The sequence below is a fragment of the Mya arenaria genome, chromosome 8, assembly GCF_026914265.1.
Source record: "Mya arenaria isolate MELC-2E11 chromosome 8, ASM2691426v1".
Classification (NCBI taxonomy): Eukaryota; Metazoa; Mollusca; class Bivalvia; order Myida; family Myidae; genus Mya; species Mya arenaria.
Genome location: NC_069129.1, coordinates 47890071 through 47917542, shown reverse-complemented (window position 1 = coordinate 47917542; position 27472 = coordinate 47890071). Strand labels below are relative to the sequence as shown.

General features: G+C 36.5%; 5 protein-coding genes across 5 annotated transcripts; all 5 read right to left on the bottom strand.

The window, feature by feature from the left end:
• Positions 1-2211: 2211 nt before the first annotated feature.
• Positions 2212-7690, bottom strand: LOC128242912 (uncharacterized). Its single transcript, XM_052960342.1, has 2 exons — positions 7597-7690; positions 2212-3511 (listed from the first exon to the last, which is right to left on the bottom strand). Exons 1-2 carry the CDS (start codon positions 7640-7642, stop codon positions 2682-2684), a joined length of 876 nt encoding a protein of 291 aa, XP_052816302.1. The 5' UTR covers positions 7643-7690; the 3' UTR covers positions 2212-2681.
• LOC128244288 (tripartite motif-containing protein 45-like) lies at positions 7677-8919 on the bottom strand. The gene is made up of 2 exons (XM_052962304.1): positions 8780-8919; positions 7677-8498 (listed from the first exon to the last, which is right to left on the bottom strand). The coding sequence occupies exon 2, from the start codon at positions 8496-8498 to the stop codon at positions 7677-7679; it is 822 nt and encodes a 273-aa protein (XP_052818264.1). The 5' UTR covers positions 8780-8919.
• A 13780-nt stretch (positions 8920-22699) lies between these two features.
• LOC128244624 (uncharacterized) lies at positions 22700-23864 on the bottom strand. The gene has a single exon (XM_052962639.1). The coding sequence runs from the start codon at positions 23850-23852 to the stop codon at positions 23127-23129; it is 726 nt and encodes a 241-aa protein (XP_052818599.1). The 5' UTR covers positions 23853-23864; the 3' UTR covers positions 22700-23126.
• A 1173-nt stretch (positions 23865-25037) lies between these two features.
• Positions 25038-26282, bottom strand: LOC128244623 (E3 ubiquitin-protein ligase TRIM33-like). The gene is made up of 2 exons (XM_052962637.1): positions 26215-26282; positions 25038-25966 (listed from the first exon to the last, which is right to left on the bottom strand). The coding sequence occupies exon 2, from the start codon at positions 25964-25966 to the stop codon at positions 25040-25042; it is 927 nt and encodes a 308-aa protein (XP_052818597.1). The 5' UTR covers positions 26215-26282; the 3' UTR covers positions 25038-25039.
• Positions 26283-26633: 351 nt separating this feature from the next.
• Positions 26634-26993, bottom strand: LOC128244287 (sperm protamine P1-like). The gene has a single exon (XM_052962302.1). The coding sequence runs from the start codon at positions 26991-26993 to the stop codon at positions 26634-26636; it is 360 nt and encodes a 119-aa protein (XP_052818262.1).
• Positions 26994-27472: the final 479 nt, after the last annotated feature.

Genomic DNA, 27472 nt, shown 5'->3' with positions numbered 1-27472 from the left:
ACATGGTTTAAACAAATAAGTTAAAACTTAGTTAGGGTAGTGAATTACAGCATGCGTCTTCCGAAAAACATGCATGTGGCGTGTCGCCGTGATGCTGCTTACCACTACGCAGGTATTTTAACAGATAAAGGTGGTACAAATAGAAATTTGTACATGTTAATTGAACCACGCCTGCAGAATTTGCGGTAAGGGAAAATCACGGGAGAAATGTGAAAAAACTGCATGGTTGGTAGTGTAGATAAACTGTATAAAACTTATATTGCTAAAGAGGGCTATTTTTCAATGAAAGAAAATTTATATATTTGAACAAACCATTTTTGCAAATCTAAATTATTTATACCGGGGAGTAGGAAGTATGCAATTGTTTTTTTTTTATCTTGCTACAGTTTGTATGCTCTCTTTTTAAATTAAAATAAGCAAATTTATATTGAAAACACATATTGTGGTGATAATTATTAATTTAATTCAAATACAGATTCTCTGAAGTGTAAACTACCGAAAACACATCAATAAGCTGCTACTAAAACCATTATTTGGCACTCACTAATAATTCAAGATAATGCAAGTGTCCTGGGAGTGTGATCATAGCTGACCTATTCCTCGCTCATGTTCACATAAGGAAATACAAGTGCCCGGGGAAATTAATCTAAAAGCAATACAAGTTTTAAGAGACATTAGTCCATATAAACAGCCGCTTCAGAGTCATTGACGATTTTTGTTTTGGCGACTCTCAGTTTCCATATTCCACTTGTTGTTTTCCAAGTCAAGAATGACAGATCCAAGCGCTAAGCCTGTTGAGCGGCAACATAACAGGCACCTACTGGATAGTTAAAAAATGGCAATGCTTTGTAGATAGAAGCCGATCTGAATAAGTATTTTATAAAACACTAGTGTAATAAGGTAAAGGTATTGGGAAAATAATTCATGTGTAACCTTTGTGTTTTGATTTAACAATTCAGTGATAAATATTGTGGAGTTACAGTCGAAGAATATATTATACAATGGAATACCAATGTATGAATCAGTCGACTTTAATACAGCCTCGGACACTCGAATTCTTTGTTTGTCTCAAAAGCAATGTAATGGTTGCAGGACAAAATGCGAGAGATTTGGCAAGGATGGAAGGATTAGTTGCCTTATTTATTAGCTCGACTATTCGAAGAATAAGGAGAGCTATACTACTCACCCTGGCGTCGGCGTCGGCGGTGGCGTCGGCGTCGGCGTCGGCGTCACACCTTGGTTAAGGTTTTGCATGTAAGCACCTTTAAGTCATTATCTCAGTAAATACATGAGTTATTGCATTGAAACTTTGGATATGTATTCCCAACTATCTTACATACTAAATTCAAGATTTCTCAGAAACTCAGATTTCAACTGGAAAACATTTTCCAGGTTTGAACCACTTTGCAGATAATGCCCCAAACTTACTGATCTTTGTTTGTTAGATTATCAAGGTCTTCTCGCGCCTATTGGCTGAATTCTGGCTCAACCCCGTCGTGACGCCATCACGACTTGAATTGTTTCTCAAATGCCATAAGTGACATGAGATGGAAGTGACTGCAGTTTGCAGTCAATCCAGACATAAGAAGACTTTTTGAGAAACAATTTGAGGTACATGAGTTCCGTGTTTGAGTCTATTTGCGCAGAGACCTCTTCGAAACACGGGGTCATCTTCCCAGGGTTGAACCAGTACCCGTTTCACAATACGTACTTACCGCTCAATGCCGAGCGCTTGGCAAGGGAGTTTCTGATAACATGTTTTATCGTCTTCCTGTTTGACGCCGCCGGTGTGTGAACCCCCGAATTACCGCAACCGAAGAGAATACTCCACCACTAAGCTATCGGGGCGGTGAAAATAATGTAAGTATACGAGTCATTCTGCGACTCTTCTAGCTATTCTCGGATTATCCCATTGACACCTGCCATAATGAAGCTATATGAATTAACCGTCTGGAATTTTACCACTAGTCTGATATATTTAAATGATGGCCCTAACATAAATGAATTCATATTTGCGACTGGCTATTACCTTTCTTTATTGATTATTGCTTAAAATAAATGATATATGGTTATAAAGACCAAATCACAAATACATCGAAACATTAAGAACACAGAGTGATTCTTTCACATAAATACAAAGCCAATCAGCTAACATATATTTACAGGATTTCTCAACCGACACTTCCAAGACTTGTTTATAATCATTTTTTATTCAAATATTTAAGTAAAATCTTCGGTTATTTTCAAGCCATGTTTAAATGAAGAAATATTACATACATTTAAAATATAAAAGGCAAAATCACTTAGTCAACCGTCTCAAGATAAATACTCTTTAAATGTAAATACTCGTACATTTCATTTGATACCTTAAATTTGAAGGTATAAAATCTTTTTATAATATTTACCGTCTATTCAAATTGAAGCTGGAATTACACTTGGAAATTTTCATTAAAACTATCCTTTATAGTTACTTGTAAAAATGTTATGATATTATAACTGCAAAATACATTTAATATAAATGGTTGTTCAGTTTGATAGCACAATGTTACAACAAATCAAAACCGCAAGCTGAAATTGTAAAATAAATGTTTTTGCATTAACCTTTCAGTTGTTTATAAAAATATTTAATGCATGGTTATTTCTTCCTTAGAAACAACAATCATGACTAAGAAGAATCAGTGTCAGTTTACACTAAACACCTTCATTAATGAGTCATTACGCAACATTCCGACAACTATCGTACGTGTGTAGGGACAGAAGGACACAGAGTAGGGATATGTCACTCCGTCCTTATCTCCCAGTATTTCCGTCATCTTGCCGTCCCTCTCTGTCAGCAGCATCACGTTGTGGCTGCCATACCCACACACTAGCAGCTGACCAGGACCTACCGCCACTACGGACAGGGGATATTTGAGCTTCTTGTCACTGTACTCTCTTAGGGCCTTCCCGTCTAGAGACAGCTGGAGGACGTTGTGTGCAGTACAGTCAGACACATACAGGGTCGGTGGTGTGGAAGCTGACACAGTCAGGTAGTATGGGCATTTGAAAATATGTCTTCCATCATCTTTTTGAAATGTACTGATAACATGTCCATCCAATGTCATAATTTCAATACTCGCGTTTGATGCGTAAGACACGTATAATCTATTGTTGTAATACGCAATACCACGACCATCAGATGATACTTTAATTTTCTTTCCACGCGACAACTTCCCTCCTTTCGTAGACAGCAGTTGTATCATGGACTTACCCGGGAGAGAGACTGCGGCCTGGTTATCAGGGAGCACACATACATCCCAGGGACAGTGTGGTATTTTGATGCGGGAGGTGACGTTGCGGGTGGTGACGTCCACCAGTTTGGCACAGTTGTTACCGTAGTCAGTCAGAAGGAAGAGACCAGGAGAGAGCAGGGCGAGGCCGGAAATATAGCAGGTTTCCTGGTCCTGTGGCGCTCTGACGTTGATGTCTGCTTCATTCTTCCATGTGACAGTAGAGCGGTCAGGAACTTGAACTGAAAAAGACTAGATTATTTTTCACTTTCGTCTTATAAACTTAAATGAGACAATGGTTCAAACTTGTTTTTTTTTTTAGAAAAACAGCTTCAATTTTTATTTTTTTTTCAATTAGAAAATTTAGATTAAACAAACAGGACACGGACACCCGGTAATAAATAGAAATGAATAAGAGGATATGTTTTGTGTTATACGTAATAAAATTCACAGATTGAGCACCAAAAGCTATATTTCACGAGTTGCATTAAAAATCGTTTCAATGTTCCCGTCTTAAGTACGCCTGCAAAACCATTCACTGTACGTGTTTCCCTGTATATCTAAAGAACACATTATTAACACGATTTATTTTTGTCAGTTGGATAATTTAACCTAGTTTTTGTGATGAGATTCTCCCCAGGGGCAAAGGTGTGCACATAAATGCAAACATGCATTTTTTTTCTTTTGGTAGCAAATTTGCCCCATGTTTCACCGGTTGTTTCTATTTTTGGGGATTTAGAGTGAATGTTTGACATAAAATAATTACAGTAACACAATTGATATAAAAGTAATAACGCCTGTCAAAATTCGCCGGCAAACTATATCTTTTGTTTCTTATTGAAAATATTTACTTTTCTCGATTGTCATATAAATGCCTCCAAAACATACCCCAAGTGCAAATTTGCATATCGTGGATATATTTGCTCCCGGTGCAGATGTTTGACATATAAAACACAGCACTAAATTGGTCTTAATCGCTACTTAGAGTCAGCTTATATCAAAACAGGAGATATTGTCTTTAAAAAAGTATTTCAAACAGAAAAATAAATGTATTTTTTTAATGTGTTTGATGGAAAAGATCGGGGAGTTGTGAAAGCCTTGGTATATAACTAACAGTAAGAACGTATTGTCTTTAGAGCGACCCCACCCCTCCCCTAGCTGTCACCAGGGACAATTTGTTAAGTAATAATTTTCCCAAAGCATAAAAAGCAAAGAGCCACAAAGTATGCTTTGTTTACGCTCTGAGGGAAATGGCATAAGTGCGTAACGGACATTTAAACTACGTTACCTATTTTTTTTATAGATTTATCTCTATTTCCTCTATGTATAATGATCGTTTATGAGATAAAAGTTGGAAAAATCGTTCTAAAGTTCTGTGGAGGTTTTCTATTGGTGTAAATTACGTTACTTTTAAAATGCCACTTAAAAAACAACGCTTCTACTAAAATAATATGTTACACAGAGTGCTTAAACAAATAAAGTCATGTCATTTTGCTTGATTAAAGAGGTATTCCATATTTTAAACATGGATTAGACGATTTAAACGTTCATTTGATAGTACAAAAAACTTGTGTCTAATTTACGTTACTAACAGTTATAATTTGCTCAATAATGATTCATTCTGGTAATGAATGATTAATACTTTTAACGAAATCAAACACTTTAGTTACACGCACTTTATATTCTGGTTTTATTTCTAATTTGAACTAGTGATATAACCTACGGTGCTATAATTTCGTTACTTATGAAAATGAAGTAAATCAAATAGAATTGCAAACAAATAAATGTTAAATTGCAATTATATAAAGAAATATGTATTAGTTCAATTGAAATTGTAAAATGGCATATAAAAGAGATATATTCAAGTCATACTAAATAGTATTTAGTAAATAAATACCGAGTGAACATTCATTAAAATGCAATATACAAACAAATACATCAATTGATAAATAAGTGGAAAAAAATAAATTCTGTCAAATAAATTAGATCTTAAAATTGTGCTCATGGAGCGGGCCAGTCAACTATGGAAGACTCAATTAACAATCAAAATGTGAACAAAACTGCCCCTTTTCTTTGGTCAAGTTATAAGGTCCTTAGTAACTGCTGACGGAATGCCTTTTAAAACCATGTGCGGATGTTACCCACAAATATGCTGGCAATGCAACACTTTAAAGCCTACGGTTAAAGAGCTGTCTGATTTTCTGATTTCCCTGAATCATTTAAATCATTTGAATGCAAAACAAAAACTACGCCAATAATCTTGATATCTGGTCCCAAAACAAGAACTCTTACGAATTAGAAGGCTTTAATGTACAGCAATGTCAAAACTGCTATGTCTACTTCATGACAAGTGTAAAATTGACAAATTTGCAGAAAAGCGTGATACTGCTGTTGTTCTAAGAGAAATGTGTTATAGTCGTACAAGTCTTGAAGGTGCCAATGTAGAAATATATCTCAAGGAGGCATTGTTTTACACCTAACAAGTGGCAGACATAAACGAGGTCATTGTTAGAGCTCCAGACACAGTCCTAGTGCTGCGAGCTAAGTATCCCCGTTTTTGTTCAAAATTGTGTAGGTAACAAGCGGCGACTTTTTAATGTTAATGAGGTTTCTAAAAACAGAAGAGAATATATATTTATTCAGTAGTACTATCCATGCATAGCTTCAAAAGGTGTGATACAACAATTTCAGTCCTTTAAATCCTAGAAAAGAATCATACCAATACCAAATAGCTACACTGTCTTAACGTAGTCACCTTCTTGAAGGCAGACAAACTCTTTGTCTGCTGAATGGTAAACCGATATATACAAAGGTGAACAAGATGAGATATGACACATTCTGCAAAAAAAATCAAGATTACCGTTACTCTTTAAACTCGTATAACAGTATTGAATTTTATACACGTGTAGACATATTCTCACGTATATGACACATTCTGTTTACAAATGTCAAATTGTTTTATGTAATGTTAGATTACTACACGTAAAGTAACAAACTTTTGTGGGTGCAAAGAACATTTTTAGTCATAATTTGTACAATTAAAATTTGATAGTAATGTTGCATGGTTAACTATAAACTTGTTAATAGTGGTAACGTAAACTATAATATACATATGCAATATTATACCCGTTTTAGAATATAATGTATATTTCTAGTCCACTAACATTAAACATTTAGGAGTGTTGTATTATCTAGTCAAAATGTCAAGTCATGTTATTGAAATTTGAAGTAACTTATTTTATATGCAGATTCGTATTTTTGTAATAAATCTTAAAATTTTGAAGCCGCAGATTTGTTTGTATTTAAACTTGCATAACAGAATAGAGTTGTGATGAGAGAATTGTTTAGTCATTTATTCTAGTCATCTTTACTTTTAAAGTGTTTGTAACGTATCTTTTTACAACGTAACGTATTCTACATGATCATTCATCAGAATATGTCATTGTTTTTCTTAATAACGATTATAGTTTGCTTTTGTGCCACGAACAAGTGTCATTGTATAGATAGGATTGCAAAATGATGACAAACGCCCACTGTAGGCATTATTAGCTTAATATGTATAAACCGGCAACATACTTTTCTTGGGATGTGACCTAATATACATGTGCAAGTATAGTGAAACATTACTTGACATTATGTCTTATTCATCAGTACTGTCTGAAGTTTGATGTCTAATTAAACTTTTCTCAACAAATCGATGCAGATTATTTTAATGCTTGTTTTTCATCATAAAATATTTTGAAGTAACATAAATTACAGTATTGTGAGCCATGAACTATCTTCATGTTTAATTAGCTGATTTATTTTGGTGTGTTTAATTACGTTATATATTATTGAGCTTAAACAGCTTTCTATACCTTTTACTTTTAATAACGGTTGTAAGAATGTTCAATATATGATTAACTTTCATAAAATCATGTGGATCTTCAAAATTGTGTTTTTTGTCGGTTGCACTCAATCCCCCTCCTCCCCCATCTTGGTGTATATGGATTAGGAGTTATACTGCAGCGTAAAGACAGACGAGCCGAGAGTTGGCATTCGCTGCGAGGCCCACTTATGTTTATTTACAGTGTTCTTAAAACCAAGCTGGTTTACCAAATTGACTGCAGCCGAAACTTATTAATGATAAGAAATCTTGTATTAAACGTTTTACTATTAAACTATGGTGTCATAATTTAAGCAATGATAGCTTTGTACGGCTATTATGAACAAGAACTCAATAAAAGACATTAAGGAAAAACTATTGGGAAACCACATACAATTTTACACACCTATAAATGCTCATGTTTAAGGTAAAGTTAAGCATGTAAAGTGAACTTAAACATACCATTCTTTCGAAACTCTCCCGCAACGTCCAGTGTTCCAAGGCCCATTTTCGATCCAAGCAGCCGCTCCGTGTCCACGTTCTTAGTAAACTGATACTTCCGCCTTCATTCTACCAACTATCTTCTCCATCTCGTCACGAATCCCCCGTAGCTCCTTCCGGCCTCGCCTTGCCGCCACGTACTGCTGGTTCACCGAGACGTCACCGGAAGTCACTTCCTTCCTCATGGCATCAAGTCCAGTTTTCATCATTTCACAATCGGTCTTAAGTGCAATCAACACGTTCTCATCCTCGGTCTTGATTTTCTCGATGTTGTCGAGCAACTCCTTCTCGCGCCGGTCCAGGTATGTGTTTATTTCTGCCCGGAACTTCCTCAGTTTATCTATCTCAACCTTAGACTGGTTTTTGACATCGCCAAAAATCTCCTTGACGTTACTAATGAACGCGGATAAAAGATCTTCAACTCGTTTAATCGATGGTTCCAGCTCTCTGAATTCTTTTCCAGTGACGAATTCTTTAGCCACATCGGCGATATAGTCAACTTTACAGCTGCGATGGTCGAGTACGACACAATCATCACATCCAAGGGCTCCGTGGGTCGGGCAATAAAACTTGATCATCTCCATCGGATGGTTGTTACAATACTCCGTGTCGGCGATAGCTGATTTTTTCGTTGACTGGTAGAAGGATGGCATCTTATCTTTTGAAAGCAAAATATGGTTCCTGGACATCTTTAATCTCCTATGGTATTCGACACAGGGAGCGCACATGTACTCCTCGCAGGTCTGACAGAAGCCCTGGGCCACAGCACGTTTACCGCCTTCTCCACACGGCTGGCAGAAGACAGTTGCGTCAGCGGAACACTTGTCAAGGTCGGAGTCACGCTTCTTCCCGGGTACCTCCATCTATGTAAACAAACTATATGAATCACTTTTATAAGCTTACTGTTTCATTCAAATGAAAACGTTAAGATTCAGTACGATTAAGTTAATAACTGACCTTAGACAAACATAAAATGTCTATACGAATCATTTTCAAAACGAAAGTAGTGATCGATGTTCTAATTTAGAAAAGCATAAGAAATCGTTCAAATGTGCTATTTTATTATTTTTCCCCACACAACATCTTGCTTTTAATGTCGGTTATATCAAACAATTCTCAATAATTTAATAAACGTAATATTTACCTTTATTTTGTTGATCTTAAACTCAACAAGGAAGTAAATTCATTTCACCATTGCTCATGTTCATAGGTAACCTTTGTATCGATTCACGAAGTTAAAACATTTGTAAACCTGCAATTTAAAGTGACACCCTTATTCAAAATCAATACATATGAATGAATTACAAACATAAATCTTGACTGATAAACCTTTAACTATTTATTAAATAATGCATGGAAAATATTATCTGCTGATAACAAGATTGTAACCTTGAATTTAATAGCGAAAAGCGCTAAAATATTGACCAATGATTGGTGAATGCTTAAATATTTACTTTGGTCAACTTTAGATACAAAAGGTAGAAATACCGTGTTTTATGCTCATTTCTTTCAAATTAAACTCGATATCCGTCCTTATAACCATCTCCGGACTTTATTGACCGATCATTATGTGAACAGGCTGAACCGAATTATAAGTTTCGAACCCCTCTCCATTTCCCAATTTGTCCCCCTTTCCCCATCCAACTCCCCCACTCCCCGTCCTCTCCTTTCCCCATCCCTCTCCGTTTTTCAATCCCTCTCCCTTTCCTATCCCTCCTTCTTTCCTTAACACTGTTTCTTTCCCGACCCCCCTTTACAATCCCACTCCCTCTCCCCATCCACCCCCTTTCCCTGTCACTCACCCCTGCCCCATCTCTTGTCCATTTACCCATTCATCTCTCTATAATTATCATCACCCCTTTTCCCAGACCTACTCTTTTCCCTATCCCTCTCACCATCTCCATCTCTTTCCGTTACCTCTCCCCCCCTTAAACCAATCAACTACACGTTAGCCTACCCTTCATCCTTTCCTTTCCCTCTCCTTTTCCCCTTCTCTCACCCCTTCCATATCCCTCTCCCTATCCCCCTTTTTCCCAGCCCTCTTCTTTTCCCCTTCTCTCACCCTTTCCCCAGCCATCTCCTCTTTTACCGATTCCTTTCCCATAGTTTCCCTTTCCCCATTCCTCTCCCTTTTCCGTCCCTCTCCTTTTCCCCATCCCTCTCTCTTTTCCCATCCCTCCCCTTTTCCCATCCCTTTCCTTTTCCCAAATCCATCCCCTTTTCCCATCCCCCCTCCGTTTGCCCATCCCTCTCACTTTCTCAATCCATCCTCCCTTTCCCCGTCTTTTCCCTTTTCCCATAGATAACCTTTCATATCTTTCTACACCTTGCTAAACCAATTCCCCTGTCTAAATATTATGCATTGAAATAGTATATTTTAACATATTATACCAAGTTTTAGTGGTAAGATATTCATCTAACAATGTTTGATATTTGTATTAAGTACAATTTATTTAAACTAACATTATCAAAACGCCTACAGTATCTGAGTTATTTTACTTCATTTTAATAATAAAACCAGATAATCGATTACGAACAGAATTCTGTAAGGCTAAACTCATTCAATTTTCAATACCGTTTCTTACTGTAATTGGCGATAGAGCATAATTTGCGACATTTTTCAATATTGTGCTATTAACAAGTTTAAAAATATATTGGCTATCGACATCATTTGCCTTCGGCCATTTACAAAATGATTATTTAGGGAGGATGTTGAACAAGTGATTATAAAGACAGCAAAACATATATAGACACACTCACGCACAGGCGCAAGCGCACGCATGAATGCAATCACGCCACTCACACCACACACACGCACAAGCAGGCACACGCGCACGCGGGCACACACACACACACGCGCGCGCACACACACGCGCGCGCACGCACACTCAGGTACACGCGCTCTTGGGCACACATACACAAACACACACACGCACACACACGCGCGCGCACACACACGCACACGCAGGCCTACGCGCACGCGGGCAGACACACACACGCGCATACACGCACAAAAGCACTCACACACACACACGCAGACGTACGTGCATGCGGACACAACGAGAAAATCGAGCCAAGCGATATCGAGCTTACGGGTTTCGATATATACCCTATAGGAAAACATGTTTGTAATTGTCAACGGGGAAGTGTATACGGATAAATTTTAGTTATGAAAAAATGAAGATTTGTTAATGATATTAACTCTAATTGAACTTAGCTTAAAATTTGTCGTCAATGACCGTTTTAATGCGTGTAAAACTTCCAAAACGTCATATAAAACGAATAAGCCTATGGTTTAAAACAGGAAATTAAAAAAAGTTATTATCTCTGTATGTGTGTTGACTGGTCGCCGGTCATACGAGTTCGTTATTTTAGAAATTCACTTTCTGTGAAAACGATTTATATACACGCTGTGGTAGTGAATAAGCATCTGAGAATTTACGGGCATATTGTGAATAATAGTTTAAATTATGCATTTGATAACAAATATAAGTGCCTTAACACGACATTAATTGACTTTTTTAAATTTCAGTGATATAAAATTGAAGTACAAAGCTTAGTTCACACGATTTTACTAACAAATATAAGTCGCAATAACGAAATTAACACAATTTGAATTTAACTGATATAAAATGAAAGTTCAAAGCGTAATTTACACGATTTAAAACAAACATTTATGAATGAAAGCAGGCCGAAAACGATCAGGCCAAAATAATATCTCGGCCAAATCGACCCGACACCAATAAATTTATCGGTGATAATGCAAGGTACCAGTCTAAATAATTTACGCATGTCGGAGACGACCGAGTAACTTCGATCTAGAAAGTTGATTAAACCGTCATAGTTCGGCTATGTCCGTGTTTATTCGGAATGGTTACAATTATATATATTGTCAAATGACTTTATTGAGCCAATTGGGTATCGATATTTTTTCACGTGGGTCAAAAACTAGGTGACTAGGTCCAATCTGGAACACACTAAAGGCATTATGTTTGGTCTAATATTCATGAAACTTAATCAGAATGTTCCATGAACATCAATAGATATATATAAATATTCAATAAAACCCATTCAGCCGCGTCTTTGATGCCTAACATCAACATTCGTCGTGTTATACATTTATAATAATGATATATTGTTTCAAAATGATTCAATTATAAGGTGAACAAATAGTCTGCGATACATACATATTAACACTATTCCTGATAATGTAAATACTTTACTTGAACTATATTATTATACATTAACCAAACGTGTATCGATCAACTGACCAACCAACCAACCAACCAACCAACCAACCAACCAACCAACCAACCAACCAACCAACCAACCAACCAACCAACCAACCAACCAACCAAACAACCAAAACCAATCAACCAACCAACCAACCAACCAACAAACCAACCAACCAACCAACCAACCATCCATATATATCTGTGAGAGTGCAGCTTAAAAACACTGAGAGAGATTTCATAAATACATATACATATATAACAAAGCTAGCCAATTTTCCTTAATCCTATTACCATTACACACGCAGCAATAATGTACCATGCAATGTCATTGGGAAATTTGAGTAGCAAATTTATTTATTTAATGAAGTCCTTATAATCTAACACGAGGCCTCGAGTTAATGTAGCTTAACAATCTCTTATATTATATATATGGTATGGATGGTTAATTTGTTTAATATGTATAAAACACAATAATAATTCATAAGTTTTATCCTTTTTATTCGATTTAGTTCAAATATGGTAGTTGATAAGAATTCGTATAATGTTTGTTTAATATTTTCCCACAGCCGTAACCTGAACGCGCGAACTTATGTAGGTGAATAACTTTATGTATTATTTATAATGCGTGTCATTTGGAACCTCATTTATGATAATACTATTTATTTAATGAAGACACTGGGCGGGTTTCTAAAAATCTAATATTTTCCTAGATTCTACGTCTGGGATCGATTATAAAATGAATGCGTGCTAACTTCTTATGATGAGTTATCATCATATCCTTACAAGGTAAAACAACTGTTACATCCGGACGCATAATGACAAGAGGATTTATTCATCCTGGTAACAGAAAACGCTGATTGTTCGCATTTTATTTCTATCAAAAATATAACGCAAGATGAACAGCGGAAGATAAAAAGCTATTGTCAGATGTTGTATCACCGACGCCCAATAACGCTCATATTAGGCGCATTTCTGATTCTCTCAGTTCGGTGTTAACTTATCTATCAACTCCTCGCACCGGGCCGTCCACTTCAGTGCCGTAGCCATACTTAAAAAAACATCGGGGCATAACGGTCTAGGGGGGTCCGGGGGCATGCCCCTACCTCCCGGACAATTGTTTTGCAAGAAGCGATTTCCTGTATTCTGGAGTATCTTTGGTGGAAATAAATGCATAAAAATCTTACATATTAATATAACATTTCAAATTTTTAGTGCTATAACTCTTGATCCAGTTGAAATCAATTATACACGGTTAACATGAATTTAATAAAAAAATGTGCATTAAGAAGAAATTTACTGTCACAATTATATGAGGCATTGTTACCAATACCATGAACATACTTATTAACGTCTCTTTTATCGTCACTTAACATAATCAATAAGTCAACATTAAACGGTAAGGTACCGTAGTTTGTAGAATTCTTTTCTATTATATCTAATATTCTTTTCTTTTTTAAATACAGGCATTCCGCATCGATGGTTTGCGTACATTGAGGCAACTGAAGGATGTCGAAAATGGTTATTTTTAGAGCTATATAAATTGTAATATGCCAAAAACAACAACACTGAAGCTGCCTCGGTGTGCCTAAGTGTAGCTACGGCACTGCACTTTGCTTTGCGTCGTCCCCCCTCCCGTTGCATTTATCAGTAAGGATTTGAAGCATGCACAAGGCTTATATGTTTATTCTTGCCTTTATTGATAGTGTTTCGTAAAGTAAGGGATTGGAGATATAGAGATTAAGTAAGACACTAGGAATTGTTAATTGTTTATGTCTCATTTAATTAAACTTTATATTAATACCTAAACCCGCCGTGTGTCTAATATGGATTAATTTTATCAGCAATTGAGCATGCCCATCAATTTGCTTAGGATCGCCAAGATCTAAATAATAGCATGTTCATATGTAAGCCATTGATTTTGGTACATGGACTTACAAATATTTCATAAGATAAATTTGGTCATTTATGAAGAAATCTAAATCTTAATGGTAAATGCGCAAAATGAACCCATTCTATTATTGGTAAATGTGCCGAAATTACCCGATCTAAAAATTGTAAATCAACCGAAATGAAACAATGTTAGAGTGGTGAATGATCCGAGATGATGGAATGTTAGAATTGTTTATGGTCGGACATTAACAAATTTGGAGGAAACTTGTGTGGGAACTCTTTGTCTAGCCGTAGGTTATGGTAAAAGGACTGGAAAAGGTCCAATTTACGAGTGATGCAATTTAAGTAAGGAAATTTAATTTCATTTTTAAAATATAATTAGTTAGATATGATAAAGATACTCAAGTGGTTCCATGATTGTGCATTTTAAATAGCAACATTAAAATGAAAAGAAAATAATCTTCTGCAAGTACTTCTATTTTAACGTCTTTATAATACGTACTGCATCCCGTTTACATACTTTAGGCCACAACAAATTGATCATTTGTTCGTCGGATTTGCCGCACCTAAAATTTGAAAAACCAAAAAAAAAAATACAAAAACTTTTTTTTTGCGCCCGCACTTACTATTTGGCCGCGCATATTTTTTTGTTTACTTCTGAATTTCCTCTATTTTCTGAAATTCTTTTACTAAACATTTAATCCTTCAACGTCGACTTCGCCTTTTTTGAAGGTATTTCCATGCTTTACATTCTTCGCGAGCAAAATTTCCTCGTGTCAGGACAAAATCAGGTCCGGGTAACCGCAAAACAGCCGATATTTGTTGACAGTCTTTTTTGTCGGGAATATTTTGCAGGACGCACCGTTGTTATTTATTTCCGGTATTAATTTTCGGGTTACTTTCAGTTTTCGTAATGTATAATACACGTTTTAAATTAAAATCAGTGTCAAAGTCAATGGATTACAGTCTTCAGTAAACAACAACAGTTTCACAGAGTCGAAAGCAATAATTATTTATGTGTGTTTTAAGTAATTCATTGTTTTGTACTCAAAATTTTGTGTTAAATAATAACTTAATCGAATTTTGAGTGCAAAACTTATATCAAACTACACGGACACACGACTTACAACAATTGAACATATTTTCGTGAGTTATTTTTTAAATTTTCTAAAATGCATTTCTCAGTTTTCATATAATCATTATCGTTATAAACAGATAAAAATAGTAGGACTTGTAAATGTTTTACAAACAGCCTGTACATTATACTTATGAACCAGTCAATCCACGGTAACCCCCCCCCCCCCAAGGTCTTGGGGTATACCAGGGATAGTCGGGGAAATGGGCCAAGTTTTTTTACCTTCCAGGTGGCCCCACAGTGCCGGGTGAATGCAGTGGATTTACCCGGGGTTGGCTGGACCGAAAGTCAAAGTCCCCGCTATTCCCCGGACCTTCGGGCGTGGTCACAATTGACTAGTGGATTACATACACATGGACAGTATAAAAAAATCAGTAAAACCAGAAAATAAAACCTTTGATAAGTAAAATGACTGTTTTAATTTTCTCAATTCTTCGTTTTTATCCACTTGTTTTCTTTGATCGATTTGTATAAAATGGCCTGTAATTAAAGTGGCCTGTTTCTTATGGGCCTTGAAGCTATGGAGGCCGACATGATATTCTTTTTCAAGGCACGGACCTATAAACCATAGGTTCGGGGTAAAGGAGGGTTCTTTAAAGGGAAATATCTTTATTCCACCACCTGCTCTAATATAATGACTGGTGGACAGATTTGTTTGATACTGCTTCATTTATGTTGTCCCGCAATTTAATCCACAGTGTCTTTTTTAGATATGTTCTCTGTGTTATTTACATTTTCGATCTTCTGCAATGTCAAAGTCACTACAATTTAATCATGTGCTTCAAGAGGTTCAAACTTGATTCAAATCATGAATTACTCTTACAAGTCTAAAATGTTTTTTTTGTAATAGTAAGTTACGGAATGAATACAATAGTTTTCTTTTTGGTCTTCAAATAATTGTAAGTTACTATGCGGAATGTTGTCTTTACAATAAATCTACGTTTGAATTGAAGTTAATAGTAAAGCACTGGACCTTATTGCCATTTGTTAAATATTGAGACAGATTTGCATGTGATACAATCAAAACCTTTTCATTAATAACTGAACCTATGTTTGCAATTAATAAGCATTTCTTGACATACACTGTATGATAAATTTGGTAAATTTTTATTTTTTTTTAATTTTTCGCCTTGCGCTCGCCTCTGATTTGCCTTAAATATAGGAAAAAGTATTTTTATTTTTATTTCGCTCGCTCGCTCCTACTTTTTTTGGCAAAATCCGTAGAACAAATGATCAATTTGTTGTGGCCTTAGTGAACACACAACAATTAAACTCATCTGGATGATGTGAGATTATGTAAATGCGCAATGGTAAAACGACCGAAATGACCCAAAGTTTGACTTATAAATAGTCGGAACTGACCGAATGTTAAAATTGACCAAAATTATTTAATGTAAGATGCTTGGATTTGCTTTCAAAAAGAATATGCCATTTCGATAAACACGTCTCTTAAGTATCTCATATATATATAACATTTTTTTTCTTATAAAGCATAAGACCATTATTGAAAAGTTACAAATTATTTATTAATAATATATTTCATTACTTCACTCGAATGTTTTTTAACTTGTATTAATATTCACTCATTTACTTCCCTCCTTCTCTTTCCTTTCTCATGTGCTCCTATTCGTTTTTGTGTGTTTACGCTGACTGTATTTTGCAAACCTTTGTCAAGTTTAAATGTCGAGGTCATCAATTGATGTCTTTGCAACATACAGCAGTGAAAGAGGATTGAATAACGCAAGATGTGTTAGTTTTACTGGTTCATGTACTTTCCGTATTAAAGCTTTCAATGAATTAGCAAAGTCCTTTACTACTTTTCTTTGATGTTTTCCGGCTATCATCGTTATTGTGATTAGGCTTGAATATAGCACAGACTGTTTTCATGAACAAAATAACCTAGCTGATAACAACCATCTAAATCTATCATTTTTGAAACTAAAAGTGTCAAGTTTAATTTTCTTATCGGGCGACATTGAGTCTTACCCAGGACCCAACCGACGATGTTTAGGCGACAAACATTTCAAATAACAAAATATCGGCATTCGATGAAATTTAGACTACATCAAAGATGAGCTGATAAATTTTGATATTTTCACGGAGACACATCTTTCTACTGATAATATTGATGATTTTTTACAACTTGATGATCATGAATATGAAAGTCTGTTCTGTTGGACTTAGAACATTACCTTTCCGAATCACTTTGGGTAGATTAAATCCAAATGTGAATTCTTCCTTATATACGCATTATATCGCAATCCTGATTTCAAAATATAATTTTGGGACCGATTTAAGATTTGCCTTGAAAAGGCTTGTAACTTGTGTGAGATTATTATTCGTATGAATGATATTAACGAAGACCAGCTGAACCCCTAATACCACTAAGTTAAAGACACTATGCTACCTGATAATGTACAAACTGTCATGAAAACATCGACCAGAATAACGAATACTTCTTGTACGTTATTAAACCCTATCGCGGTATCAGAACATATAGGTGTCCTAAATGCTGGAGTTTCTGAAACTAGTTCACACACTGATCATTTTTTGACATACGCAGTCAAGTTTTTAAATAAATATAGAACTGTAAATGAAAGGATCGAAACGAAATGAACGCTCTTATTTCAAAGTATGATCTGCATGTATTAAACGAGAGGTATTGACAAAGACTCAAATATGTTGACTTTTGACTTTTTCCGAAAAATAGTCCTTTTGCTGTCTCGTCAGCTAACACAGATCATATGGATATCACTATAAATACTGACATGCAAACTATTTCTGACTAGTCAGCGCAATGGCGTGTTCAATTTAAACCCATTAACAAGTCAGGAAACATTATAATCTATAACAGAAACAATCTAGTAACACTTAATATTAAGAGATGAACAATATATAGCCTTTCAACAATTCCTTTCTCTATATCCATGTGAAATAAACACGATGGAAAAACAAGACGGTCCCGTCTTTCAAGCACAATTTACAACAAAGATTGCCTTGTTTGTTACCAAAGCAATACATTGGCTACTTACCAAATGATAGGGATAGAGCTAGGTCGCCCTGTTTGTTTATTGTCTTAGACGAATTTTGGGATCAAAGCCTTCGATTCAGTCATTGTAGATAACTCAAAATAGGATAGATCTCAATTATTTCGAATACTACCGAAAACTTATTTTTTCTCAAAGCGTTACCAAATGGCAATAATTAATTTCCAAACGAAAATATGCAGAACTGCGATCTGTGATTGAACAGCATTTTTATCTTACTGGTTTGCACAAATTCATGCAAAATGGACCGTTCCAAGATACATATAAATAAAAAGTTACCAAATGTGCCAATCTGTGATAGTGCAGCTTTAAAGTAAAGAAAACTTTCTGGAGGTACGTGAAGTAAGCCGGACAGGCGGAGGAGTTTTACGGCTGAAACATCTTTCCGGTTCTTTCCAGAATATGTTTTGCAACCTAAACACTTTACCAAACTATTTCCCCTTTATAGGAAATGTACGCCTAGCTTCCCATATAGGTCACCATAGTGACATGGTCATTCGTTATTTCGTTTAAACCACTTTCAAAGTTGGCTCAAATTCCACAGAAATCATTTTCTGGCTGTGTCTGGTTCTCACTAGGGTGTAGTACCACTTAGTTAACGTTGTCAAACCACTTGTTGTAGAGGACACATGCACCTTATATCGATCGACTTCACAAAGTACTCAATTGGGATCCTGAAAGAAGCATAAAAAGACAAATTCAAAATTGACAGGTACCATGGTCGGCGCATATTTTTGATATCGTCAGCATACAGATATATCACACACGCCGTCAACTTAGGTGCAATACTCTGCATTTCAAGTCAAGAACTTGCTGCAACTGGAAGCTATGCAGCTTAATGTTGAGGACACGTACGGATGTTTCGTTGTTTATAGGCTGCTCGAAATATATTATCGATTTTCTTGAACGCCAGAACAAGTATTCTTGCATATCGGACATGTGTTTCCGGTCATGCGACCAGTGCTGGAAAACCCCATATTACACCCCCATGTAAGATGAATCACGCGCAACAACGCGCCACTTCCTCTTTCTTTTATTGCATGGTTAATGAAAACAATAATATGCCATTTCAATAAAGCGCAATCAAATAAATATTTATGCAAGACTTAAAACTAAAATTGAAAATAAATAATCGTAAAATACGCGATTTTTAGTTATTTAATATTACTGCGCTTTATGACGTCAGTAAGCAACGCCGCATGCGCTTTTTGATGTATTGTACAAAAGATCGTTTTTTACGCCATTTTTTTTCCACAAATTGATCATTAAAGATAGGCAAGAAAAAATAACAATCATGTGTTTCCGGTCCTGATCGAAAATCCGACCCTCGGACACGCTGCGTTGCCGGTAACTCGGCAAGCCTCGTTACCGGCTTACGAGCGTGCCCTCGGGTCGATTTTTTTCTATCCGTACCGGAACACATGATAAATACTTATACTCTCACAAGGATGGGAACTTGTATACAAGTTTGAAATGTTTGCCTTCCGACCTATATTCTGAATCATGTTATATATGTTACATTTGCACGATCTCAGTTGCATCTCATGTAATTGAAATAACAAATGTTTACATAAAAACATGAGTCATTTGATTGTCAAATTTGGTACCGTGCATAATTTTGAATATCTCTAATTTAACACAATATAAATGGAATAACCGTTTAAAGCAATAACTCCAGCATTTATGGATGACAACATAGAATTATTAATTGTTTTAAGTCTTGCCACGTTGTGATTTGCTTCAACAAATAGAGATGTTTCGAAAATATGTTTGTACTGGTACTTGTACGTGTGGGCTACTTCTTGCGAACTACGTCATGAAGGTTCATTGAAACCGTTTGAAAAGGAAGAAAACACGAGGAAACTGATTTATTTGAGTATCAGCGAGCCTACAAATATGTGTTTAAAGTGTACATTTGCATCAAACACTTTGTAAACTCAAAGAAAACTTGTACATTCAGCTACACTTACCATCACACGTACACGTCGTCTCTATTGTCTGATGCCTATTGGTCTTTATGCACTTTATTGTATAATTTAATTTTATCGTTATTGCAGCGCATATATTTCAAGCAAAGAACCAAATATCAATAGTAAGCCACAAAGCACCCATTTAGCTGTAACCTAACTCAGGGCTGTTCTAAATACTCTTTTTTTCACAGTCGCACAGTCTCAGTTTTTGAGCATCCATATGTCAAAGGGGAACATGCCCCAACCCCCGTATTTATTTCGAATTATAGCGAGGTGCCGCATGTGAAAGGTTTGCTCCTTATGTTATGACTCCTCAAACACCAATTCCAGGATACGCCCCTGAATAATGTAACGCATAGTAAAGTTAATTATGGTAAGTGACTCGCTTTTGAAAGAGGTATTATAACCACCTGATGTCATACAAAGCAGTCACACATTGGATTGAAGTGTTTAGTATCATGACATTATTTTACAAATAGTATGTCTTATATAAATATTTTAGTTGTAAAAAGTAAAACAGTCAGACATGAAACTATTCAACAAATTCATACGTATGTTTCAAAAGAGCCGGCACAACTAAAAAAACGCAACCATGTTTAATAAAACAAAGTGGATTTAAGATTTCACCAGGTGTGTTTGTGTTTCATTGCACTATGCATTGTCGTTGGTATGCATTCCCTTTTGTTCGATTGAGTTGGCATATGTAGAGGATATTAGTTTATTTCAGTGTAAGATCGTATTTTATTTCACGAGTGTCATAGAAAAACATATTTTCACGAGTGGCGAAGGTCAAAAGTGTTAAAAAAAGAAATGCGGATTATCATTGGATTTTTCCTAGTTTTAGTCTTCACGATACATACATAGTCAGTCATCTTACTGTCAGAGACTTGTTTGTTTCGGTTGAAAACAGGTTTGTTTTCCAGGTAAAGAGTGAATGCCACGCTAGTTTGTTGACAAATTTTGAGGCGTGGGGGGGGGGGTAAAAATATCAGATTATCAGTAAATTGTTGTGTGAATTTTCCGTGAAGCTCGTTTTACGTATTAGAACGTCAAACAGTTCAAAGTATATTTGAACGAGGATATAAATTCTGTTTATGTTCGAGCAGTTGTTTTCATCTGTTATTATTTGTTTGGTATGAAAGCAAATGTTCGGACATTCAGCTTCAATATCAAGAAAACGTTTGAAAAACGGAATAACCGGTAATAAACGGTGAGTTGTTTATTTCCAAATATATATTTACTTAAAACTATAAAACATTTCTTTAAATTTTAAACATTTTTGCCAATATTTACTGGTTCAAGGTGGAGTGTTCTGTTTTGATCAAGGGGAAGTAACAACAAAGGAATTTAAAAGTAGTTCTGAAAGTTGATATTTTCACTCCTTATTTTGCTGTGAAAATATCAAATTGATATTTTCACTGTTGTTATTTCAATGTTAAAACCCCGTATTTCATCAAAATCATGAAAGAGAAAGAAATATTCAATACACAGTAACTCAATTTATGATTCACATTCATTCATATTAAAATCTCATAGAAACTCAATTCTTAAAGTAAAAAAAACAAAACGTTAATATATTCTTGGTTATTAGTTGGTATGCATTCCGTTTTGCTCGATTGATTTTGCAATATATATCAATATTAAATACACAGTAACTATAATTATGATTAATGAAAAAAATCATGGAAACTCATCTTTTAAAGTAAAAAAAAACACAAACAACAATGTTATTGTTGGGAAATATATATTTATTAGTCCGTTTTAGTTTTCCCAAACAAGAGCAAAGCAGACGATCAGATCCTTATCAGTAGGAGACTGGTCCGATGCGCACACCCTCAGAATTCATCCCGATTACCTTTTCCAGATTTTAACCATTTTGCAGATAATCACCCAAAATGATGATCCTTTGTTTGTTTATTGCAGTTTATCAAGGTCTAAGCATCCATATTGACCGCATTATGGTTTATCTTCGCCGTGATGCCATCATGACTTAAATTGTTTCTCAAATGCCATATGTGACATGAGATTGAAATGACAGCTGTTCGCAGTCAACTCCATATATAAGAGGACTTGAAGAAACAATGTTAGGGACAGAATATCCGGGTTTAAGCCTTAGCTATTTGCGTAGAGACGAAACAGGAAGTCATCTTCCAAAGGTTGAACAGTACCTTTTTCCCAATACGTACCTACCGCTCAATGCCGAGCGCTTGGCAAGGGAAATTCTGATGACCTGTTTTTAAGTCTTCCTGTGTGTGAACCCCCGAATTACCGCACCCGAAGCGAATATTCCACCACTGAGCTATCTGAACGGTGAAAATTGTTATCCGAGTCATTATGCGATCATTCTAGCTATTCACGGAATGCCCTACTAACACCTGCCATAATGAAGCTCTTATGAAGTTAATCGCTGTGGAGTTTAAATCACATTTTAAATAGATTTAAATGATGGTCTTAACAGAAATGATTTCATATTTACGACAGGCTATTGTCTTTCATTATTGATTATTGCTTAAAATATAATTATAAAAGACGTTTATTAAGACTAAATCACAAGCACATCGACACATTAAGAACACAGAGTGATTCTTTAACATAAATACAGAGCCCAATCAGCAAACATTTTTTTACAGGATTTCCCAACCGACACTACAAGATTTGTTTATAATCAGTTTTTATTCAAATGTTTAAGTAGAATCTTCGGTTATTTTCATGCCATGTTTAAATGAAGAAATATAAAACACATTTAAAATAAAAAAGGAAAAATCACTTAGTCTGAGCGTCTGATAATCAATATAAAAATGTATACATATAAATACATTTTATTTGTCACGTTACACTAAAAGATTTAAAATAGGTTTTTTTTATCGTTATAACTATTCAAATGGAAGCTGGAATTACACATAAAAATTTCAATTCAAAAATCTTGAAAGGTAATTTGAAAAATGATATGATATTATTACAATATTAACACCAATATGTTTATCTATTTCTGGCTAAACATAAATGCAAACTTAATATATTTTCGATATATTGTACATGTCATTTAATATAAATGGTTATTCAGTTTGATAACACAAGGTAACAACAAATCAAAACGGCAAGCTCAATTGTAAAATAAATGTTATTGCATTTACTTTTCAATTGCTTAAAGATTATTGAATGCATTGTTATTTCTTCCGAAGAAACAACAATCACGACTTATGAAGAAACACAGTCAGTCTGCATTAAATACCTTCAATGAGTCATTACGGAACATCCCGACAACTATTGTACGGGTGTTGGGACAGAAGGACATTGAGTAGGGAAATTTCAGTCCGTCCTTTGGTCCCAGTACTTTCGTCATCTTGCCGTCCCTTTCCGCTAGCAGCATCACGTTGTGACTGGTCGGCCCACACACGAGCAGCTGACCCGGACCTACCGCCACCACGGACTGGGGCAATTCGAGCTTCTTATTACTGTACTCTCGTAGGACCTTCCCGTCTAGAGACAGCTGGAGGACGGCGTGTGCATTGGAGTCAGACACATACAGGGTCGGTGGTGAGGAAGCTGACACAGTCAGGTATAGTGAGCGTTGGAAAGTTTGTCTCCCATCATCTGTTTGGAATGTTCTGATGATATGACCATCCAATGTCATCACTTCAATACGCGGGTTAGATTCGTAAGACACGTATAATCTATTGTTGTAATACCCAATACCACGACCATTAGATGAAACTTTAATTTCCTTTTTACGTAACATCTGCCCTCCTTTTGTAGACAGCAGATGTATCATGGACTTATCCCGGAGAGTGACGGCGGCCTGGTCATCAGGGAGTGCACACACGTCCCATGGCGTGCCTGGCAGCTGGAGGCGGGATGTGACGTTACGGGTGGTGACGTCCATCAGTTTGACACAGTTGTTATTTAAGTCAGTCAGAAGGAAGACACCTGGAGAGGGCATGGCGATGCTAGTAACAAAGCAGGTTTCCTGGTCTTGTGGCGTGCTGACGTTGGTTTCTGCTTCAATCTTCCATGTGACAGTAGAGAGGTCAGGAACTGGAACTGAACACAATAAGGGACTAGATTATTTTCACGGTCATCTTATGAACTTAAAAGAGACAATGGTTCAAACATTTTTTTGAAAAGAAGTACAGTTTCAGTTTTAAGTGTTTTATGCAATGAGAAAATTTAGATTAAACAAACAAGACACGGGCACCCGGTAATAAATAGAAATGATAAAGAGGTGGGGTTTTTATGGTGTTAGTGTAATATACAATAATATTCACCGAGTGAGGACCAAAAGCTATATTTGACGGGTTGAGTTATAATCATTTTAAGGTTCCCGGCTTAATAAATTCACTGTACGATTTTTCCCATATATCTTACGAACACATGTGTGTTTCTATTTTTCGGGTTTTAGATCGAATATTCGACATAAAACAATAAAAGTAACGCAATTGATATAAAAAAACAGCAATCTGTCGAAATGTTTCGTCAAATTATTTATAACCTTCATTTTTTTTATTGACTTTTCTCAATTGTCATATAAACTCGTCAAAAACATACCCCAAGGCCAAATGTGCAACCCGTTGATATGATTACCTCCGGGTGCAAATGTTTGGCATATAAGACACATCACTAAAAATCGACCATTACTTAGAATCAGCTGATCACCATTTTAAAACAGTTAACATAGTCATTAAAATAGCTAGCGAAAAAAGAAAAAAAAAGATATATAAATAAAATGGATTTAGAAAAGGTCGGGGTGTTGTTACACTTGTCAAAAAGTTGCTATAGACAATATGCTTATGTATAATAAACCCAATAACAATGGATTTTATTATAGATTAGAAGTTATACCAAATGGGAAAAACTGGCTTCGAGGCCTATTTATATGTATTTACAGTGTACTTGTAGTGTACTTGCAACCAGGCGGGTTTACCGAGTTGATTGCAGCAAAAACTTATTAATGATCAGTTATTTTGTATTAAAACGTTTTCATAAAATTTAAGTTAAACTTTTGTGTCATAATTTAATTAATTAGTTGGGCCATAATGACATGAACTCAATATAAGGACAAATTATTGAGATATATAACTTATAATTTTACTCAAATACAACGCTATGCTTTTTAGGGTCAAGTGATACTTAAACATGTAAAGTGGTTTTAAAATTCTTTTGGAACTCCCCCGCCACGTCCAGTGTTCCAATGCCCATTTTTGATCCCAGCAGTCGCTCCGTGTCCGCGTCCTTATTAAACTGGTACTTCCGGGCCTTCATCCTACCAGGCATCTTCCACATATCATCATGAATCCCCCGTATCTCCTTCATGCCTCGCCTTGCCGTAACATATCGCTGGTTCACCGAGACGTCACCGGAAGTCAGTCCCGTCCTTATGGCATCAAGTCGGCTTTTCATCAACTCACAATCGGTTTTAAGTGCAGTCAGCGCGTTCTCATCTTCGGTCTTGACCTTCTCGATGTTGTCGAGCAACTCCTTCTCGCACCGGTCCAGGTATGTGTTTATTTCTGCACGGAACTTCCTCAGTTTATCTATCTCAACCTTAGACTGGTTTTCAACACCACCAAAAATCTCCTTGACATTACAAATAAGCCCGGATAAAAGATCTTTAGCTTGTTTAATTGATGGTTCCAGCTCTCTAAATTCTTTTCCAATGACAAATTCTTGAGCCACCTCAGCGATGTAGTCAACTTTACAGCTGCGATGGTTGAGTACGACACAGTCGCCACAGCCAAGGTCTCCGTGGGTCGGGCAATAAAATTTGATCATCTTCTTCGGGTGGTGGTTACAATAATCCATGTCGGCGATTGCTGACTTCTTCGTTGACGGGTAGAAGGAGGGCATCTTATCTTTGGACAGCAGAATGTGGTTCCTGGACATCTTCAATCTCTTATGGTATTCGACACAGGGAGCGCACATGTACTCCTCGCAGGTCTGACAGTAGCCCTGGGCTACAGCGCGTTTACTGCCCTCTCCACACGGCTGACAGAAGACAGTGGCGCCAGTGGAACCCTTGTCAAAGTCAGGGTCACGCTTCTTTCCGGGTACCTCCATCTATGTAAACAAACTATATGAATCACTTTTATAAGCTTACTGTTTAATTCAACTGAACTTAGACAAACATAATATGTTTTGTCTATACGAATCATTTTCAAAACGAATGTTGTGATCGATGTTATAATTTAGAACAGCATTAAAGATCGTTCAAATGTGTTATTTTATTATTTTTCTCACACACAAGCTTGCTTTAAAAGTCGGTTGTATCAAACAATTCTCAATTAAGTAATACAAATAATATTTACCTTTATTTTCTTGATCTTCAAAACCAACAAGGAAGTAAATTCATTTCATCCACTGTACATGTTCATAGATAACCTTTGTATAGATTCACGAAGTTTAAACGTAGGTACTAATATAACAGTAATAATAATCATAATAATAATAATAATAATAATAATAATAATAATAATAATAATAATAATAATAATAATAATAATAATTATATCAGTAAAACAACCCTCTCCAATCTACACGTACAATCTTTACATTCCTTGTCTAATATCACTGTAATAACCGCTTCCACTCTCCATATCCCTCATCTCACCAGTTCCCCAACCCTCTCCTTACTCATTGTTTACCAATCCCTTTCCCCACCCCTCTTTCTGTTCCATCCCTCTCACTTTGCCCACCCCTCTCCCTTTCTCAATCCCTCTATCTTTCCTCATCCCTCTCCTTTCTCCTTCCCTCTATCTTTCCTCATCACTCTCCCTTTTACAATCCCATTCCCTTTCCGCATCCCTCTACCTTTCTCCATCCCTCCCCCTTTCCCCTTCACTCTATCTTTCTCTATCCCTGAATCTTTCTCCATCCCTCTACCTTTCTCCATCCCTCTACCACTCTCCATCCCTTTCTCTTCCCGCATCCCTCTACCTTTCCCCATCCCTTTCTCTTTCCGCATCCCTCTATCTTTCCCAATCCCTCTACCTTTGCCCATCCAGTCCCCCTTTGCCCATCCCTCTCCCTTTGCCCATCCTTCTACCCCCCTCCCTCTTCCTTTGCCCATTCCTCTCCCTTTCCTCATCCCTTTTCTTTTCCTCACTCTCTCCCTTTGCCGATCCCTCTCCCTTTCCCTACCCACTCCCTTTCCCAATCCCTCTCCCTTTCCACACCCACTCCCTTTGCCCATCCCTCTCCCTTTGCCCATCCCTCGACCCTCTCCCCTTCCTCATCCCTCTCCCTTTCCTCATCCCCCTCAATTTGCCCATCCCTCTCCCTTTCCACACCCACTCACATTCCCTATTCCTCTCCCTAAACTTATCCCACTCCCTTTCCTCACCCCCATCCCTTTGCCAATCCTTCTCCCTTTGCCCATCCCTCTCCCTTTCCCAATCCCTCTCCCTTTCTCTATCCCACTGCTTTTCCCCATCCCTCTCCCTTTGTCCATCCCTTTCCCTTTCCGAATCCATCCCCCTTCCCCCTCCGTTTCCTAATCCCTCTCCCTTTGCCCATCCCTCTCCCTTTCCATTATTGCAATGTTTGATATTTGGGTTGAATAAATTA